Source organism: Neomonachus schauinslandi, chromosome 16 (genome assembly GCF_002201575.2).
Source record: "Neomonachus schauinslandi chromosome 16, ASM220157v2, whole genome shotgun sequence".
Lineage (NCBI taxonomy): Eukaryota > Metazoa > Chordata > Mammalia > Carnivora > Phocidae > Neomonachus > Neomonachus schauinslandi.
In genome coordinates, this window is record NC_058418.1 from 57583430 (window position 1) to 57604330 (window position 20901).

Consider the following 20901-nt stretch of genomic DNA (forward strand, 5'->3'; position numbering starts at 1 on the left):
TCCAGCATTACCCTAATACCAAAACCAAATAAAGACATTACAAAAAAAGACTACAGACCAGTATCTCTCAGAAACATATGTGCAAAAATCCTCAATATTAACAAATCGAATCCAAAAAAGTATAAAAAGAATTACACACTATGTATGACCAAGTGGGATTTATCCCAGGTATGCAAGGCTGGTTCCACATTCCAAAATCAATTAATATAACCCATCACATTAACAGACTAAGAAAGAAAAGTCACATGATCATACCAATAGATGCAGAGAAAGCATTTGTCAAAATCTAACACCTACTCATCATAAACTCTCTCAGTAAACTAGGAATAGAAGGGAATATTCTGAACTTGATAAAGATCTACAAAAAACCTACGACTAATATCATACTCAATAATGGGAAGCTGAAAGCTTTCCCACTAAGATCAGGTACAGGGCAGGGATGTCGCCTCTCGCCACCCCTTTCAACATTGTCATGGAAATCCTTGCTAATGCAATAAGGGAGGAAAAGGAAGTAAGAGGTATAAATATTGGGAAGAAAGATATAAAACTGTCTTTGTTTGCAACTGACATGATCTATATATAAAATCTGTAAGAACTGACCAAAAAACTCCTGGAACTAGTAAGTGATTATAGCAAGGTTGTAGGCACCAAGATTAATATACAAAAGTCAATTGCTTTCCTACATACCAGCAATGAACAACTGAAATTTGAAATTAAAAACAAGACTATTTATATTAACACCCCCAACATGAAATACTTAGCATAAATCTAACAGTATGTACAAGATCTATTTGGGGAAAACTACAAAACTATGATGGACAAAATCAAAGAACTACATAAACAGAGGGATAATCCATGTTCATGTATAGAAGATATGGTATTGTCAAGATGTCAGTTCTTCCCAACCTGATCTATGGATTCAATGCAATCTCAACCACAATCCCAGCAAACTGTTTTATGGGTATGGACGAATGGATTCTAAAGTTTATATAGAGAAGTAAAAGACCCCAAATAACCAACACAATATTGGAGAAGAACAAAGTTGGAAGACTGACCTACCTGACTTCAAGACTTACTATGAAGCTAAGTAATCAAGACAGTGCAGTGTTGGGATGCCTGGGTGGCTCAGTCGGTGAAGCATCTGCCTTCAGCTCAGGTTGTTATCTCAGGGTCCTGGGATCGACCCCGGCAACAGGCTCTCTGCTCAGCAGGGAGTCTGCTTCTCCCTCCCACTCTCCCTCTGTGCTCACGTGCTCTCCCTCTCTCTCTCTCGCTCAAATAAATAAGACAGTGCAGTGTTGGTGGAAAGGGTAAACAAACTGATCAATGGAATAAAACAGAAAGCTCAGGATTAGACCCCCATGAGTACAGTCAACTGGTCTTTAGCAAAGGAGCAAAGGCAATACAACGAAGCAAAGATGTCTCTCCAACAAATGGCACTAGAACTGGACATCCACATGTCAAAAAATGAATCTAGACACAGACCTTACATCCTTCACAAAAATGGATCACAGACCTAAATGTAGAACAACTAATAACCTGGACTTCATTAAATTTTAAAACCTCTGCTCTACAGAAGACAATAATAGGAGAATCAGAAGCCACAGCCTGGGAGAAAATATTTGCAGAAGACACGTCTGAGAAAGGATCAAAATCTACAAATAACTCTTAAAACTCAACAATAAGAAAACAACCGGATTTTTAAAAAGCTGATATATCTGGGCATGCTGCCTAGGTTCTTACAGATTACAAGTCTCAACTCCTATGAGAGAACCCACCTCTAGGTGCCTCTGCTTCCTGCATGCTGCCTTGGTGACTCTCAAGGCCCAGCTCTCCCACCTACAGAATTCAGTCAAAGTCCACCTCCCTCAACAATGCCAGGCTGCAAAGGATGGCTACAACCTGAACCATGCAGTCCAGCACTTACTTATACAATGCATTTTTCTTCATTTATTTTTGTGCATTATACGGAGCTTCCCCCAAAACTGGTGCCATTAAAAAATACATCAACAGTGGCACCTGGGTGGCATAGTCACTTAAGGTCTGACTCTTGGTTTCAGCTCAGGTCATGGTCTCAGGGTCGTGAGATAGAGCCCTATGTCAGGCTCCACACTCAGCGTGGAGTCAGCTTGAGATTCTCTCACCCTCTCCCTCTGCCCCTCCCGCTTATGCTCACGTGCTCTCTCTCTCAAACAAATAAATCTTAAAAAAAAAAGCCACCAAAACACAGAATCTCAAAATGAAAAGGAAGTTCAAACTGCCCAATGTGTCCTCTTTGGCAAATTCCAGATGAACAGCTCATCACACACTGCTGTGAGGACCCCCAGGGTCTTCCCTATTGCAATGCAGAACCAATTCCATGCTCTCCACCTTTCCCCAAATGCTTGATTACGTGGTCTCTCTCTCCCCTAAGGCCCTCAGTTTATTAATGTCCCAACGAAGGTGTCACTCAAAATGACCACCCTACTCATCAGTGTAAAGTCAACCAAAAGTAATCGATACCTGTTCTTGGATGCCATACCCTGTTAATCCAAACTTGAAGCATTAGCCTTTGGGGAGCCTCACCATGTGCTGATGCCAACCAGGATTACTAATTACTAAATCCCTCCTCTTCTACTAGCAAGGGCAGCTTTTTCTAGTCAGCTCTCTTAATCCTATATTTACATGCAACCTACAAGAGACACTTCTCCCACTTCAACTTCATCTTGCTGGATTTGGTCCACGAAGGTAATTTTGGAGGCTGAATTTGTCAACCAATTTATTTGCTCTCCCTTCCAGCTTTGTATCACCCACCAACTTAGTAAGCCTATTTTTAAATCCAAATTCATGATAAAAATACCAAATGAACAGGGCTCAGAAGGAGGGTCGGGCCCCCCACGATGCCAGCAGCCGCAGATTCACGCCGCTGCTGGGCGCTGACCTCATCTGGCACCCTGCACGTGGCGGCAGCGCTCTCCGGGCGGCCTCGCTCACAGGCTGCGGCAGCCGCGCAGCCACCTCCGTCCGCTCTGTGCCGCTGCTCCGGACACGGGCCGCCCTGCACAGCGGCACGTTACAGAGGCTAAGGAGAAGACGCCAAGCATGCTGGCAACAGGTAAACTCCCTTCTGAGCAATCTTCTGATGGAATACTTTTTTTTTAAAGATTTTATTTATTTATTTGACAGAGACACAGTGAGAGAGCAAACACAAGCAGGGGGAGTGGGAGAGGGAGAAGCAGGCTTCCCGCCGAGCAGGGAGCCCGATGCGGGGCTCGATCCCAGGACCCTGGGATCATGACCTGAGCCGAAGGCAGACGCTTAACGACTGAGCCACCCAGGCGCCCCCTGATGGAATACTTTAAAAGTACAATCTGGGGAACAAGGCTTCGTTCAACAACTAAACTAACATGGAGCTTCCGATGCTACTTCAAAAAGAGTTACGCAGGAGACCCGAATGCTACGTGAACCTGAAGGCCCACTGTCATCGCTCGATGACGCCCGGCGGCCACGAGGCTGCAGGTTCAGGGCCCTCACTCAGCTTCCTGTCCACGAATCCCAGGGGTGCTTGCTCCTCTGGTGAGGCAGGCACGAAACAATTCCTTTTTCTGGCAGCAGCCCAGTATCACTGTTTTGTAACCAAAAAGGGAAACTTCTATAAAATGACTCTATATACCCCTTTAGGAAAATAAAGCCAACCAAAAAAGCCTGTTTATATCTGAATCTCCAACAAGCACTTTTCAATTGCCGTCACTCCTAAATATGGAGTCTTAGAAAATTAACAAGTCCTACTCAGCCAGATCTCTATGTGGCACAAAAATACATGTGCAATGTTGTGGGAGTGAGTGCTCTGAAGTGCATCTGAGCCATGTGCCGAATGGCATTCCAACAGGGCAAGCTGCCACTCAGCACCACCCAGGTCCCTCTATCGGCCACCGCAGTGACATTTACAGGAAACGGACAAGCATCAACTCCATGGCTTCGGGCACAGTGTTAAGCTCCTGGTGGGCAAATGATTCCCTGAGTTACTTTAAACTTTACATCTTACAAAATGATACGCTCTAGTACCATGCCGTACCGGCAGCCCCAAGACGCCTGGTAAGCAAAGGAACCATTTCTCTCATAATCCCTGAGATTCAAGGTCACACAGGTACACCCAACAGGGAACCTAGTCTAGTGGCTCATCCTCAGAATGGAAAAGGCCCTTTCTCCAAGAATGGTTACAACATGGCCCGAGCAGGAAACATGTACAGGAACATCTCCCTTTTCATTTCCAACAATGTACCTTCGGAATTCGGCCCCACTTTTCCATGGATTAACAGATTCTGGGCTTAGTAAGTATAAGGTATTCAGTCACATCACACAGAATAATTAGTAGCAGTCTCTAGAACCCAGGCAGCCTAATAGACTGTATCCTTGTCTTATTTTATAAGATTTTTTTTTTTATTCATTTGACAGAGAGAGACACAGCTAGAGAGGGAGCACAAGCAGGGGGAGTGGGAGAGGGAGAAGCAGGCTCCCCGCGGAGCAGGGAGCCCAATGCGGGGCTCGATCCCAGAACCCTGGGATCATGACCTGAGCCGAAGGCAGACGCTTAACGACTCAGCCACCCAGGTGCCCCATCCTTGTTTTATTTTTATTTTAACTATTACTATTAATGATAAAACTACTATTTCTGGGGTGTTTATCTTATGCTAGACATGCTCCTTTTATGGGCTCTCATTCTTAACAACAACCAGATGGGCAGATACTATCTTTAATCCCATTTTACAGATGAGAACACCAAGACCTAGAAGTCAAGAAACACGCTAGGCTGGTCAATGGCAGAGCCAGAACTGAAAGGAGACAGTCTGCCCCAGAACTTACGCATGCAACCACCAATTAAAGACACTGAGCCACTCCAAACGAAGTTGGAGGTCTGAGCACTAAAGAATCTGTGCATCAATAAACCTGACCACTTACCCTAATGACAGTTTCGATGTCTCACACCTTCTGCATTCCCCCATCATCTGTCTGTGTGTTGGACCGCCCCTCCTTGCCCAAGCCTGTCGAGAGTGACGGTCAGTCAGCAGGGCAGGAGCAGGGGGCCTATACATGTTCCTGCTCCCACTTCTCCAGGTGCTGGGCTCCACGCACAGCTGCAAAGGAGGGCAGAGAGCACTCAGACCACAAGCCCAACAGCTCACTGCAGACCCCGGAGAGCAGGGAACATGTGTGTTCACTTCTATGTGCGTTTCAGGTCCCAAAATTCACACACTTTAAAATTATGTGGCATGATCCTCACAACTGGATCAGACAAGTAATTCTGACTCCCTCTGCTAATGGTCCTTCTTTCCTAGGATGCCCATGTGTCTCAAATGCAGCGTTATTAACATACACACTAAGTAGGTTTCACTGAGGACCAAATGTTCATGCCTTTCTCAAATCAAGAGAAAATGCACACGCACATTTCTGTGTATTTTTTCATTCAACCATTTCTATTGCTCATTTACAAAGTGCTCCGATGCACATAAAAGTGTCTTCGTTGTACACGAATGTTCCTGGCAGCATTATTCCAAGATAGAAAAGTGCAAACAGCCCAAATGTCCATCAGTGAACGAATGAACGAACAAAATTGTGGCCCATCCATACAATGGAATATTATTTGGTCACAGAAAAGCACTAAATACTGATATAGATTGGACCTTACAAATTATATGAAGTGGAAGTTGGTTACAGAAGCACGGAAGTTGCAGGACCATAGCTGTATGAAATAGCTGGACGAGGCCGATGCACAGACAGAACGCAGACGAGAGATGACCGGGGGGAAGGAGGAAGGTGGGGGGAGCGGTAACGGAGTGGAGCGTCTCTCGGGGGTGACGGAAATGCTCTATGTGAGCCGGCGGTGATGGCGGCACGACTCTGAACTGCATGTCGTGAAAGGGTGACTTCCTGGCACGCGAATGACATCTGAAAATGCGGAGCTCTGTAAGTAGCCTGGCCTCCCTCCCTCTGGGTCTTCGAGTCACAGGTAAAAGCTGGGGTGGCCCCCGATTCAGAAATAAATGGAGAAAGGGTGCCAAAATCTCTGTCCCCTTGGTGGGCCCACCGTAGCAGACGAAGGGATGAGAGCGCCTGAGCGGTCTGTGTTGTTGCCCTCACCATTTGTCTCCCACGGGCCCCCGCTCCGCTCACAAAGTTCCCTCGGCGCAGGCAGTGCCAAGGGGAGATGGGGTGCAGGGAGGAGGGGGAGGCGGCAGGGCGTGTCCCCATCCCCCACAGCTCCATAACCTCCCCCGTGTCACAGCCTGGCAGTGTCACGTGGCCTCTTGCTGTCTCCAAATGCCCTGCCTGCTGTCCCCACTGGTTTGGCTTGTCACCACAGGTATGACCCATTCCCCCCATGTTTATCTGATGAGACCCTCATGGGTACAGTGATCTTTGTCCGAGGACAGATCTTGGCCAACACCACAAGCTAGCTGTCATGGGCTGAATGTCTGTGTCCGCCCCCCAAATTCCTATGGTGAACCCTAACCCCTGACGCAACAGTTTAGCAGTGTAGCCTTCGGGAGGTGGTGAGGGCTGGAGGAGGTCCTGAGGGTGGGGCCTCAAGACAGGATCCGCATCCTTACAAGAGGAGGAAGACAGTTCTGTCGGGGAGCGGAGCAGCCGTGCAGGCCCCCGCCAGTGAAGACAGAGACGGAAGGAAGTCTCAAAACATCTGGGCAAGCTGGTCACACCCACCCACCGTGAGGCCGCCAACGAGTGCGCATACCTAAGCTTCGGCCTTCTTGACGTCAGCAATTCTATCACCGTTCCTCTCATCAAACCTCTAGGACGTCAAGTCCACGTCTGTTGCTAGGAACGAGAACAGAAGTGAAGACAAGAAAAGACTGCTGAGAGTCCACCAGGTGTTAAACGCACAACAGAGGCACGGCCAGGGACAGAGCACAGGAGCACGGAACTCGCCCGCAGGGCTGCCAGCTGAGTAAACCAGCACCACCAGCGTGCAAAACGGCCTGCCGCGTGTGCCAGAGCTGAATGTGCACAAACCTCACGACCCCGTGGCCTCATTCTGCTCAGACATACACTCAACAGGAACGCACACATATGCTCATCGTAAGATGGGTCGAGGAATGTTGACAGGAGCACCCCTTTGCAATAACCTGAACTTGGTGACTTTCCAATGCCCACCAACCACCAGACGCAGTGTCCTTTTTCCATAAGAGAATACTACATAGCCCCAAATGAGCGAACTCTTACCTCAGGCAACAAAGACAAATCTCACAAACACAATGCTCAGTGAAAACAGCCAGGAGAAGCAAGACTACCTCTACAGGATGTTCAAAGCCAGCCTAACCTGCCCTTCAGGTGGGCGTGGGGGAGTGACTGCAAGGGGCGCAGGGGGCTTTCAGGCATGGCGATAATGCTCTTTTCCGGATCTAAGCACAGAGGTGTGGTTGCTTTTGTAAAATTCATCAAGCCATACAAGACTATGTAAATTCATCAAAGTTTACTTTTCAAAACAGCACTTTCACAAACACTCAACTGGCGTTTGGTCTCTTTGGAGCCATCAGCACCACGTGGAGAGGCCAAGCTCGAGTAGAGGAGGCTGCAGAGATGCTCCCCAGCAGGCCGGGAGCTGGGGGCCGCCCCTGGTCCTCGGCACATCCACACGGGTGCTGCCAGCACTCGGGGCGGTGGCTGGACCTACTCAGGTCACAGAGCTTCCACTGGCAGAACAAGGCATGCGGTGGGATGGGACTCAAGGCCATCTCTTCTCCACGCAAACCATCGGTGCACAGCACGGCCAAGAAACAAGGAAACACACAGGCACTGGTCGATCAAGGCGCCCCTTCCAGTGACCTGACTTCAGACCTCAGAATAGCAGCTCTTCCCTGACTACCCCATGCAGGCCCTGACTCTTCTCGCTGGCAAGCTGAAATCACTTCCCCAAAAGGCACTTTCTTCAGACCAGCCCATGCACGCAAGGATGGGAGGGACCCACCTGCCGTATCGGATAAATCAAAAGTCATCAGCTAGCAAGACAGAATACACCCTGCCGTCCCACAAGAAAAACCTGTTTGAAAGCCCAGAAAGGGGCTAAATATACTCCAGATGCCGATTTAATACGACCTTTCTCTGAAGGCCTCCTCAGCTGTGAAACTACCCCCCACGGGAGAACCATTTACCGAGAAAGGAATGCAGAGCGCCGGGCTAAATCCTGGGCACAAAACACACTCAAGCTCATGGCGGGCTCTGCCTGTACCTTCCGAGCGATGTGGGTTCTCCTGGACTCAGGGGCCTTCCCCAGAAACAGTAAACTCAGTCTGCATTTTGAATGAATCTCCTCGCCTTTGAGACGAGACCAGATGACGGAGCCACACCGCCAGCAGCAGGCCCCTCTCCTCGGCAGCCATCGCGCCAGGCGGCAACAACCCAGTGCCACTCCCAGGAGCAGCGCCTCGGCCTACCCAAGGACTCAGCAGGCAGGCGTCCCTCAGGATTCCTCCTGCACGCTCGCAGTCACGGCAGCCCAGGTAAGTAAGTGTGTGCCGCCCGGCCGGGAGGCCAGCCAACAGCCCCGGGGCCTGCAGTCTGCAACAAGCCGTGTATTACAGAAGCACCAGCTGCTCTATTTCCTGGTTAAGGGCCTAAGGAATTTTACCCGAGTTTTCTTACTCCTGAAAGGGCAGCGGGCATGTTCCATGCTCACATCAATGAACAAGGCTCTAAATAAGCACGAGACCCACTAGTCACCAAGGCCAATGGATGAGCAACTAGGGCCTCCAGCTGCAGCCCAGGACCACCTGGATCACTGAGTAGGGCGGGAGGGCTTAAATAAAAGGCAGATTCCTGAGCCCCGTTTGAAACTGCTCTGCACCAGACTCAATGTCTGGGGTGACGCGGGCAGGGAGATGCTACTTGGTGCATAAAGTCCAAGAATTCACGAAGAGAGGTGTTACCTCAGCTCTGGGCCACAACCCCACAGGTCTCCCAGCCACGACACCATTCTCTAGAGAACCCTTCCAAAGTGCAAGTAAGGACAGGAAACGACTTACTCCACAGGGCCGCTGCCCGCCGTCTAGGAGCTGCTTCACGGAGAAGGGAGGTGTACGAAGACCACCAAACTAGAACCCGGAGCACCGGCACAGCGCCGGCGACAGGCCTCCTCCCAGCGAGGAGGGAGTGTGGCTGGAGTCTGCGGGAACAGACCCGAGGGGAGAGCGCGGAGACACAGGCGCCCTTTGACTCGGCAATTCTCGTAGGCGGTTGTAAATTTTACCGACGGGTGAGAAATAAACCTAACCGGAGAGAAGTGCAATGTTCCTGATCAGGAAGGTAGGATCAGAAAGTTGTCAACTCTCCCAAAGTACAATCTATAAGCGAATGAAGTACCGTACGGTGACTGACAAAAAAAAGGTGAAAAAAATAAAAGAAAAAGAAAAGAAACCCAATCAAAATCCCATTGGAACTTTTAAAAATACCACTTCAAAAACTGATTCTGGAACTCGTATGAAAAAAATGCACAGCAAAGCAATGTTTTAAGTAAATGAGCAAAACCCTCTAGCTCTGAGAACACAGCGCTGGCTGCAGGGAACGAAGACAGAGCGATACCAGAACAGGAGCAGACCCCGCCCCGCGCAGGTACGGTTCTTGACCCACCTGGCGAGCACACCTGCACATGGACACACTCTTGGGCTTTCTTCTCAGGCATGGACTGGTCTGCTTCACGGTTTTTGGTATCTATCTTTGTATAAAACGAGAGCGAGTGTTTCTTTAGCGTATGTTCCTAAAAGCGCACTTGGGGACGGAGGCCCATGTAAAGCTGTACTGGGACAACGGGTGCCTTGACATCCTGGCTGGGGGGCGTCTTGCTCTCCAGCCTCACCGCCCCCCAACAGTGCCCGCCTTCATCTGCGGCTGGCCTATCGCCCCCCACGCAGTCTCCACCAAGCTGCGTGCTGCTCACTCCTCTACAGTCTCCGTGGGAACACGTGCTCACACTCCCTTCTCCCCACTGGTCCCTGTTCTCCGTGGTCCTCGTGGCGCCATCTCCCAGACAAAACTAACACATCACTGTGGGTCAGCGCTCATGGCTTCTGGGGCAGCGGGAAACCTTTCTGCGGATCCGCCCCTCCCCCACATGAGGAGGGCTGTGGGAAGCTGGAACGGTGGGAGGGGGGCAGCAGGGGTGGCACTTCCCTCGGTGGTCTCAGGACCACCTCTGGGGCAGGCGGGGCAGGGGCTGCAGCCTGAGAACGGTCAGGGCACCAAGCGTTTTAGGAAGTCTGGAGCTCAGCGCCCAAGATGATACAGGGTGGGAGACATCAAAGACACGGAAGTAGACGTCGGTCCTCAGGTAATGTCTCCTGAACACCACTTACGACTTTTTGCTTCCTGTCAACAAGCTCAAGACACGAAACACCTCATAACGATAAATATGTGAAGCAGCAAAACACAGAAATCCAGCTGCTCATTTATAATCTCCTGGCAGGGGCGCCTGGGTGGCTCAGTCGTTAAGCGTCTGCCTTCGGCTCAGGTCATGATCCCAGGGTACTGGGATCGAGCCCCGCATCGGGCTCCCTGCTCCGCGGGGAGCCTGCTTCTCCCTCTCCCACTCCCCTTGCTTGTGTTCCCTCTCTTGCTGTGTCCCTTTCTGTCAAATAAATAAATAAAAAATCTTTAGGAAAAAAAATAATAACAATAAATAATAATCTCCCGGCAAGCAAAATCAGAAGCAGAGCTGGGGACAGAACCCTCTATCTCCTGACTTGCAGGCCGCACCTTCTAGTCAGGTGGACACTGCCACGTGGCGCCATGGACAGATCACGTGACGCTCACCACCAGAACCAGGGTCCTCACCCAGAAAGAAGGCTGGAAGAACAACTTAGACACAAAGAAAAGCAAAGCACCTCCTCCTTTTCCAGCCCTGCCACTCCATCCAGACTAAGCAGAGGCTTAAGAATGCCGATGGGATGCACCTTGCAGTTTCCTGTTAGCTTCTAACAGGCTCGACGACATACTTTCCAAAAACTCTTGCATCATTACAATAAGCATTCAAGCAGCGAGGGATCTGTTTCGCAGAGATAATTTCCAACACGGGACGGAAGCCGTGGACACCGTGCACACATGCTGGGGCCGACAGCCCTGGGTCGCACAGAGGCAAGGGCAGCTGTCCCCGGCCGGCTGGGAGACAGTGGCCACAGCAAACCCCTCGAAGGGCACATCCCCGAGTGGCCATGTGTCTCTAGTGCCCCCCGCTTCCGTGTTACACACCCACAGTACGTGCCCCAGAACCGGGAAGGGCTGAAGGCCACGAGGAAGTGTGGCCATGGCAAAGCAGCTGAGGACGTCCCCACAGCCACCAGGAGCACAGGCCCCGCTGAGCCGCTGGCAGAGGGCAGTATTGTCCCACGGAGCCCGAACGGTCCTTCACCCACCCACGAATTGCCAACAAAACGCTACTCAAACTGATGAAAATGCTAAGAAAATATCTTGAATCAATTCACCAAAGATGGACAGGCAATAAATAACAATTGGGTTTTTAAAAGAACTGAAGCAAAGCAAGAGGAACAAAGATGGTGTGCCCTGGGCCTAAATACTTTTTCAATTGAGGATAAATGACCAAGTTTCCACATATACATAACAAAATCAATTTCTGATATGAAAATAATTGGAACTGCTGTGCCTGCCAAGACAAAAAGCAAGTAAGAGGAAGGGAAATGAAGTCAGTACTCGGTAGCGCACCCCAAGGCTCCCCGGTTCCGACCTCAGGAGGACGGCTTAACCCCTCCAGCGGCTTTGCTGAGCCTGCGGCTACAGACACTTCCACACACACAGCAGACTCAACGGTGCAAACGTCCCAGGCCTGCACAGCCTGGCATCAGCGGCCTCCTCAATGGCTCCTCATCAAACAACCAAGCACAGCCTCCAGAGAGTGAGGCTCTCTTCCCACCAAAGTCCTAGGCCCCAAAAAGGGCTCTGCACCATGACTGAACTCTGCAATCCAGCCGCCCACTCCAGCACGGGAGGAAGCTCTGGTCTGCGGTTTTGAAAGCAGAGACGGTACCCAGGGAGCGTGGTGTGCGTGGCCCTGGCCACAGGGCATGTGCACCCCCGAAGCATGGAGCCAACTAACCCTACTTTCCATCTGTCATTCTTCTGACGTGCAGCTCTGACCGGCGGTGAATGTGGTACACATGTGACAAACCCATTATCAATGTCACAGACAAGGGCAGACATCAAGCACTGGCGACGGCTGAGCCTGGTTTACTGAAGAGCAGCAAGAAAGCTCTCCCCATCCCTCCTCTCCTCTTCCCAGCTCTGCTATTTCTAGGTCGACTAGACCTAAGAAGAGCGCTCCCTTGTAGTGAATACCACAGGTCCACTGCCAGCAAGCTGAAACCCAGAGCTGCCTCCAAAGGGATCCACAGATGGCGCGGGAGGGTAACTGCATTCCGGACGGTCCATATAGGTGCTGAGGGTGGATGGGAAAACTAGCAGGGATAATGCGCTGCTCCCAGCAAGGCCGGAAACGCCTTCCACAAAGTCAGGTGGTCAGGTGGCTGTCGCCAGGCTGGACTTCTCTGAGAAGGGTCTAGAGAAAAAGGCGAGCTCTCCCCTGCCCTCAGTCACCAGCGAGACTGGCCACTCAGGGCTCTGCAATCGTGCTCCACAGAGCCCCGGAATTCCAAGGGCTAGGACTGCGTCACCATGAACGCAGAATGGCGCACAGGACAGGAGCCAGGCCCAGAGGTCAGGCTCACTACCCAGCACCTTACCTTACTTGCTCCCAGGTCTTGGTGGCCAAGTGCAGCACCCAGAGATCCTTGTAGTGGTAGAACTGCTCTCCGTCGGGAGAAGCAAACTCCCCTCCAAAGATCCACAGCTGTCCTCCACCCTGAGGCACCACCACAGCCTGTTAGAAGAAAGGGACAGGTCAGGGCCACCAGGCAGCTCTCAGCCAGGTCCGCGTCCCCAAAATCCACCAGAGCACGACACGTGGTGGCCGTAGCCAGCACCCACACTCAGTGATCACTCTCCCCTGCGTTTGAGGGGAAGATTCCTCAGAAATCCTGCATTCAGCAAATCCTCCGAAGTCAAACACCTACCACACGTCCAGGTATCCCTAGGTTGCAAAAGAGATTCAGACAACCCCAGATCCCGTTAAAATGGACACAGCTGTGTCAAACGTTCACACGAGCTCTAACACAAACTGATATTTATCTCTAAGAGCCTGAAGCACAACAGCAAAGGCAAGCGAAAGCGGTGAAAACAGCGCCCTTGGGGCCGCACATCCCGGAGGCTCGGGTAGTCCCACACCCGTGGGCACAGGAGAGGCCGGGGCAGCAGGGGAGCCAGGCCAACCAGGCACGTGCAACACCAGGCTTTGAAGACCGACGTGGGCATATTTCAAGTACAACAGGGCTGGGGTGCCTGGGTGGCTCAGTCGGTGAAGCGTCTGCCTTCCGCTCGGGTCATGGTCCCTGGGTCCAGGGATCAAGTCCCACATTGGGCTCCCTGCTAAGTAGGGAGCCTGCTTCTCCCTCTCCCGCTCCTGCTCGTTCTCTCTCTCAAATAAATAAAATCTTAAAAAAAAAAAAAGTGTGGGCGCCTGGGTGGCTCAGTTGGTTAAGCGACGCCTTTGGCTCAGGTCATGATCCTGGAGTCCCTGGATCGAGTCCCGCATCGGGCTCCCTGCTCGGCAGGGAGTTTGCTTCTCCCTCTCCCAATCCCCGTTTGTGTTCCCTCTCTCGCCGTGTCTTTCTCTGTCAAATAAATAAATAAAATCTTTAAAAAAAAAAAAAAAAGTGTGACTGGGCTCAGCAGAGTATCAAAGCTCTCAGAGAACAATGGTCCTGGGGCACATCTCATCCACCAACGCACCCATCTGAGTGGGGAGGTGAGGGAGGATGGGAACTCCAGGGTTCAGGTCACTTCCCATGCCCAAGGTTACTACCTCAACGAAAATGAGGCAAGAACACCCAGCACCCCAGAAATACAAGCATGAGAGCACACAATTTGCCCAGGGGAGACTGGGAATCACATGCTGGGTCCCCCATAAGAGTGGAAAAATCAAGTCAAAGCATGTGATTAAAAAGCATGTGTCAAAGCAAGTCAAAGCATTCTGATTTTCCAGAAAAGGGAAAATATTGTGTAAGGGAATGTATTTCAGATAGCTAAAATAAGAGTGAATGCTACTCCACGTAAATCGACCCATATAGATGCAAATAAACACCCATTCGGAGAATTCTAAAGGCAATTTCTGGACGATCTGGTCCAGGGCTTTGAGCTGTGAAGGAGTAGACCTCTTCTCCAAACACAAGCTTCAGTACAGACTAACAGGTGGTACGAGTGACACTGGAAGCCCCTGCCCAGAACCCCAAAACCTATGCCCCTTCTCACCCTGCGGACACTCTGCTCCCGAGGCCGCACATCACTTCAGAATGCCTGCCTCTGGGAGCTTGCTGCAGGCTACGTGCGAATGACCCACGACCGCCTGAACCCACCAGAGCCAAACCCCCCACTGGCCGCCCAGTGACGGGAGTCCTGCTCCCTTGAGATCTCGTCCGATGACACACCACCTGGTGGGCAGCAGGATTTCAAGGACAGTTGTGATCTGGCTGGTTTTACCGTGAGGTGAGATGATCTGGAAACCGCGTGCCTGAGGGGACAGACTTCACAGAAGTGACCATACAAGCACCCTGCAAACCGAGCTGTGACAGAGCAGAGGCCGGGCTGGTCCACATGCGGTCACCAAACATGGGTACCCGGCAACGAAGTCGACACACAGGCGCGTCCTTCACACCAGAGGGGCCTTCTTGCCCGGGAGCTCAGAAGCAGTGGCCGTGGCTGCAGGCAGCGTGGCGGGGATGGGGGAATAGGTCCGGACCAATGGGGACCCCCCCCAAGGCCCCCTTAAAAAGCGCACACTGGGTGGGTCGGGCAGTGGTTCTCAGGAGGCTCTGTCCCAGGGCACCCGCGGAGCACCCCAAAGCTCCTGCAACAACACAGGTCCTTTGCCCTACCTGGCACCTAAGAACACTGCAGAACTGGGGCTCTGTCACCAATGCCAGTCCTGCCCTGCACTAACTGGGGGTCCTGGTGGCATATTGAGGGTGACACGGCCCTCTCCACTCCCATTTTAATCCGTTTTGTATGTGCTCTCTCAGCACAGATGACCACCCTATGAAGAGATGAGCCAGTTTCCTAGCAACCTAAAACACCAGTCCGTGTGCGGGGAAGACGTGATCATTTCAAACCACTAAAGCAGATGTGATAATCCGCTGAGGCCCAATCTAACACTTTTCTGAGTTTGGTGAAGTTAGGTGGTACATTCGTGCTACACAACACAAAGGCGCCTTGAGGTATGACGTTACAGAAGTCTAGCTATCATACAACGCACACACATGGTGGATTTGCATGTACTGATGAGTAGTCCAACAGGAAATACAAACATGCAGAAATACGAATTACGTGTTTATTTTTTTTAAGATTTTATTTGAGAGAGAGAGCACACGTGCATACGAGCACAAGCCGGGAGTGGGGGGTGGGGAGCAGACTCCCCGCTGAGCAGGGAGCCCGACGCAGGACTCGATTTCAGGACCCAGGACCATGACCTGAGCTGAAGGCAGACGCTTAACCGACTGAGCCACCAGGCACTCCCAAATTACGTGTTTAGACAAGAGATGCAAAAATACAAATTAATAGTTCTGGAAAAATGGACAATGGACTTCGTTTCGTTTTTAATTCTTTTCATAATGAGTATGTATTACTTAATCAGTTTTTTCATTCCCTTTTTTTAAAAGATCGATTTGAGAAAGCGTGCATGCACATGGGGCAGAGGGAAAAAAATCCCAAGCAGACTCCCCGCTGAGGGCAGAGCCCAAAGAGGGGCTCGATCCCACAACCCCGAGGATCATGACCTGGGCCAAAACCAAGAGTCGGACACTTAACCAACTGAACCACTCAGGTGCCTTGGTTTTTTCAGTCATTCTGAAAAAATGAAGTCAAACTCCAGGCAAGAAGAGCTCTGTCTTCCACATCCCATCCCCCACTTGCCGGCAACAGCAGGCCCAGCACAGTGGGAACTCTGGAAGCTGCACGAAGGTGGGTCTACAGTCAGCAACCTCATAGTTTCATCTAACCTACTCCTCAAAGACTGTGAACACCAAGAGAAAAGTTCACATACTAATCAAGAGAAGACTAAAACTACAAAGAGCCCAGGCATCAAACCTGCCCTTCTGACCAAGAGGGACCAACGTGCAACACAGCAGCCTCCCTCCGTCAACAAGGGGAACACTGGACCATCCACGAAGCAGCTGTAACCAGACAACAGGAAGGGCAGGACCGTGCTCCTGAGAGATGGCAAATGGGCAGGACGAGCCCTTCCACTCTGGAGGCACTTTCTGCACCTGACGCAGGGAAAGGAGCGCAGCAGGGCAGGGGGACTTAATGAGCTGAGGAGACAAAGGTCAGAGTTCAGGGATGCGGAGGGCTGCTGGTTTGCAGGGCAGAACACTGGAGACAGAGCACACTGCAAATCCACACAGGGGCCCCACTGGAGCCTTCCAACCCCAAGCTGCACAGCTGCAGGGCACAACCACCCACCAGGGTGAAGCTGAAAGCCTGCAAACAACCTGGGCTTACAAGGGGCTCGGAGACCAACAAGTTCCAACCAGACAGTGTGAAAAGTATCACTGAGCACCCAGGGCATTTGGTGGAGACCCCGGAAAGGCCACACCCTCAGGCTAGGCCATCCAGAGGGAAAGCCTCAAGAGGATCACGATGATCTGCCGGTGACTGAACCGTGTGCCAGGACAAATCTCACCCTTCACTGAGAGATGAGAACAAAACCCAGACCGTCAACAGGCAGCATTTGCCAATCTAGCCAGGTGCTGCCGAGTGCCAGGAGCATCCTTTGGCATCCAACCAGTATCTAACCATACATTCCGAGGGGGAAAATGTGACCCATTAGAAGTGTCAGTGAGCAGAAAGAAACCCAGAAGTAAGATGAGAGAATTAGTATACGAGGATGTGAGAACAGTTATAAACATGCCCAAAGATTTAAAGGAAAATATGAACATAATAAATAGACATGGGAATGGTAATCAAAAACCAATCTCTAGCATGAAAAACACCATCTGTAAAATGAAAAATGCACAAGTTCACAGCACATCCACTGTGAAGGGCAATAAAAACTATCCAAAATGAAGCCAAAAAAGAAAAACACTGCAAGAAGAAAAAAAAAAAAAAAAAAGGATTCACTGACTATTGGACAATATTAAACAGTCTAACATACATCTAACTGGACTCCCAGAAAAATCTCAAAGGTACATCAAAATCAAACTGCTAAAACGCCAAAGGGAAAGAGAAAATCATTTAAGCAGTCTTAGAGGAGGAAATAGACACGTTAAATATAGGAGAACGAAAATGAAAATGACCACTGACCTCTCATTAGGACAATGTAAGCCAGGAACCAGAACATCTTTCAAGTGTTGTCAATCTAGAATTTGCTATCTAGCAAGCACATCATGAAAAATTAAAGTAAAATGAAGACATTTCCATTTAGGAAAAAAAGCTGAAAAAAATTGTTATCAGCAAACCTGCACTTCAAGAAACAGTAAATGAAGTTGTAGGCTAAAGAACATTACCAGATGAAAACAGAGGAATGAAGTGTCCCAGAAACAGTAAACTAGTAAATCAATATAAGATATTTTTTTCTCTCGTTTTAAGATTTCTTTACATAATAACCGTCTAAAGCAAAACCGGTAACACTGTATTGTGGAGATAACAACACAAAGGATAGAAGAAAATGTGGGTATTCTACTGTAAAGTTCTAACAGTTTTTGGAAAGTGGTATTTGAAGGGAGACTGTCCTAAGTTAAAGATGTGTATTGCAAACTCTGGAACAAGCATGAAAACAAAGACAAGGGACAGCTCCTAAGCCAACAGAAAAGATAAAGAATGGATATTAAAATACAATCAACCCAAAAGCAGCAGGAAAAAAGCAAAAAGGAATACACAACAGGTGAGACAAATAGAAAACAAATAACAATATCAAAGACATTACTGAGTGCCATGTCAATAATCACATTAAACGTAATGGACAGGGACGCCTGGGTGGCTCAGTTGGTTAAGTGTTTGACTCTTGATTTCCACTCAGGTCTCAATCTCAGGGTTTTGAGTTCAAGCCCCATGCCCAGTGTGAGGCTTACTTATAAATGAATGAATGAATGAATGAATGAATGAAATAGACAAATACACCAATTAAAAAACAACTGTCATACAGGATAAAAAGACCCAACAACAGTGCTGTTCATAAGAAATGTACTTTATTTTTTATTTTTTTAAAAGACTATTTATTTGAGAGAGAGAGAGCATGAGCCCAAGCAGGGGGAGTGGCAGGCAGAGGGAGAAGCAGGCAGAAGCAGGCTCCCCGCTGAGCAGAGAGCCTGATGTGGGGCTCCATCCCAGGACCCCGGGATCATGACCTGAGCTGAAGGCAGATGCTTAACCGACTGAGCCACCCAGGCGTCCCAAGAAATGCACCTTAAATGTAAAGACGCAAATGGATGTAAAGAATGAAAACAGTTATGCCACATAAACATTAACCCTAAGAAACGTGAGGTAGCTGTGCAAATAGCAGACAAAGGATACGTCAGGAGATTCGCAGGGATGAGGCAGTAAGGATAGGGAAGGTGTGAACAATAACAACCCACCTGACCTAACAGGACCCCACATCCAACAACTAGAGACCGTACCTTCTTCTCCAATACACACCAAAGATATACCAAGATACGTATGTTAGGCCAAAGCACAGGTCTCAAAAATTTTAAAAGGTCTGCAATCATACAGTGCTCTCTGACTGCCAGGGCATTAGATAACAATAACAAAAAGAAACCCAGGAGATCCCCAAGTATCTGTAAATTAACAAACACACTTCTAAGTAGTCTAACGCATGGGTCAAATAAGACATCCACAAACTAATTAGATCACTTCAATCTGAATGATAAAAGGCAATAAAATATGTGGGATGCAGCTAAAGCATTGCCTAGAGGAAACATATGGCTTCAAATGCTTATATTAGAAAAGATGATTTAAAATACATGTTCTACATTTCCACCTTAAGAAAGCAGAAAAGGCAAATTAAACCCAAAGTGAAAGGAAACAATATAGAAATTATTAAAAAAAGAAAAACGTATAAACATTTAGACAAATGTATAAATTGAGAGAAAAAAAAAATCAGTGAACCCCACGTCAAGAAAAACAGGAATTCGGGCGCCTGGGTGGCTCAGTTGGTTAAGCGACTGCCTTTGGCTCAGGTCATGATCCTGGAGTCCCTGGATCGAGTCCCGCATCGGGCTCCCTGCTCGGCGGGGAGCCTGCTTCTCCCTCTGACCCTCCCCCCTCTCATGTGCTCTCTCTCTCTCATTCTCTCTGTCTCAAATAAATAAATAAAATCTTTAAAAAAAAAAAAGAAAAATAGGAATTCTACAGAAACACAACTTCTGTTTGGGATCCAGCGTTGAGATTTTGAGTCACACAGAACTTTCTCCACCTTTTAAGAATGATTTTAAAACTATTACATGACAAGTACGAGGCAAATTACTTTCCTACCAACTTCAAATTAGACCTATCTTTTAAAAGATTAGAAGGCCCTTTAACCACTTAACACAACCCCAGTCATCCGATAAAACTAGGAAATTCAAGTCTAAGAAATCAAGCAAAGGGCCAGTCACGAGTGTGCGGCTCACAGAGCAAGGTGGGACACCTAGGGCTCCGCATCTCCAGTTCACATCAACACAAAGCAAGCCCTAGAGAGAAGCCTTTCCAATGTACCAGCTAAAGACAGATTATGATAAATTACATCTGCACTTCCTGCTAAATTACATTTTTTTTTTAAGGTTCTTAAGGAAATAGATAATAAAGAAAATCTCCCTTTACTTGCCAGCCCTAAAGATGAAGAAAATGGGTTTTAGGGTAAATTAAATTCATCTTGGGGCGCCTGGGTGGCTCAGTTGGTTAAGCGACTGCCTTCGGCTCAGGTCATGATCCTGGAGTTCCAAGATCGAGTCCCACGTCGGGCTCCCTGCTCGGCGGGGAGTCTGCTGCTCCCTCTGACCCTCCCCCCTCTCATTCTCTCTCTCAAATAGATAAAATCTTAAAAAAAAAAAAAAAATTAAATTCATCTTGTTTTAGTCCCCTTCTGCAAAAAAAAAAAAAAGTACGGGCATTACATGTGTGGTGGCACCTTGTCACGTTATTGATGATGTTCAAACTGAAACATCTATAATAGCGTTTTCTAGGGAAACTAGTTTGCATGCCCATACTGAAATGCACAGAAGTCACACTACTGTGCAAATACACCTCCAGCAAGACATGTTTTACAAGTCTAGTTATTTCAAATAATCCGCCCCATTCAAATATTTCTAATAGACTATCTGTGAGTAAAAACAATATACAGCTCTATATCAAAGTAACTAAGAAAAAGATAAAAAAAAGAAAAGTTTCTTGGCTATGGAAAGAATAAGAAACAAAGTGGTTCATTTGGGAATTAGCAATAGGATCTTACAATTCCAACTCAAAAGTTTCAGTCTCATCCAAGTTAAATTTTCAAATTCGTTCTATTTCATAACTGGGGTTTTTTTTATTTGACAGAGAGACAGTGAGAGAGGGAACACAAGCAGGGGGAGTGGGAGAGGGAGAAGCAGGCTTCCCGCCAAGCAGGGAGCCCGATGCGGGGCTCGATCCCAGGACCCTGGGACCATGACCTGAGCCGACAGCAGATGCCTAACGACTGAGCCACCCAGGGGCCCCTATTTCATAACTGTTAAGTGAGTGAAAGGGAAAGTAGTAAGAAAGGGATCTAATCCAGGTCACGGATCCGTGCCAAATTTCTCCAAGAACTGATTTTTATTAAGGTCACTGTCAGTTAAAGCT

At 48.9% G+C, this 20901-nt stretch overlaps 1 protein-coding gene across 3 annotated transcripts in view; it reads right to left on the reverse strand.

The window, feature by feature from the left end:
* The window catches only part of KLHDC4 (kelch domain containing 4), a 52834-nt gene that overhangs the window by 20548 nt on the left and 11385 nt on the right, over positions 1 to 20901 (reverse strand). For all 3 annotated transcript variants that reach the window (XM_044922087.1, XM_021702438.2, XR_006541385.1), the window contains exon 5: positions 12741 to 12877. In XM_044922087.1, coding sequence (XP_044778022.1) covers positions 12741 to 12877 — 137 coding nt within the window. The remainder of the gene's footprint in view (positions 1 to 12740; positions 12878 to 20901) is intronic.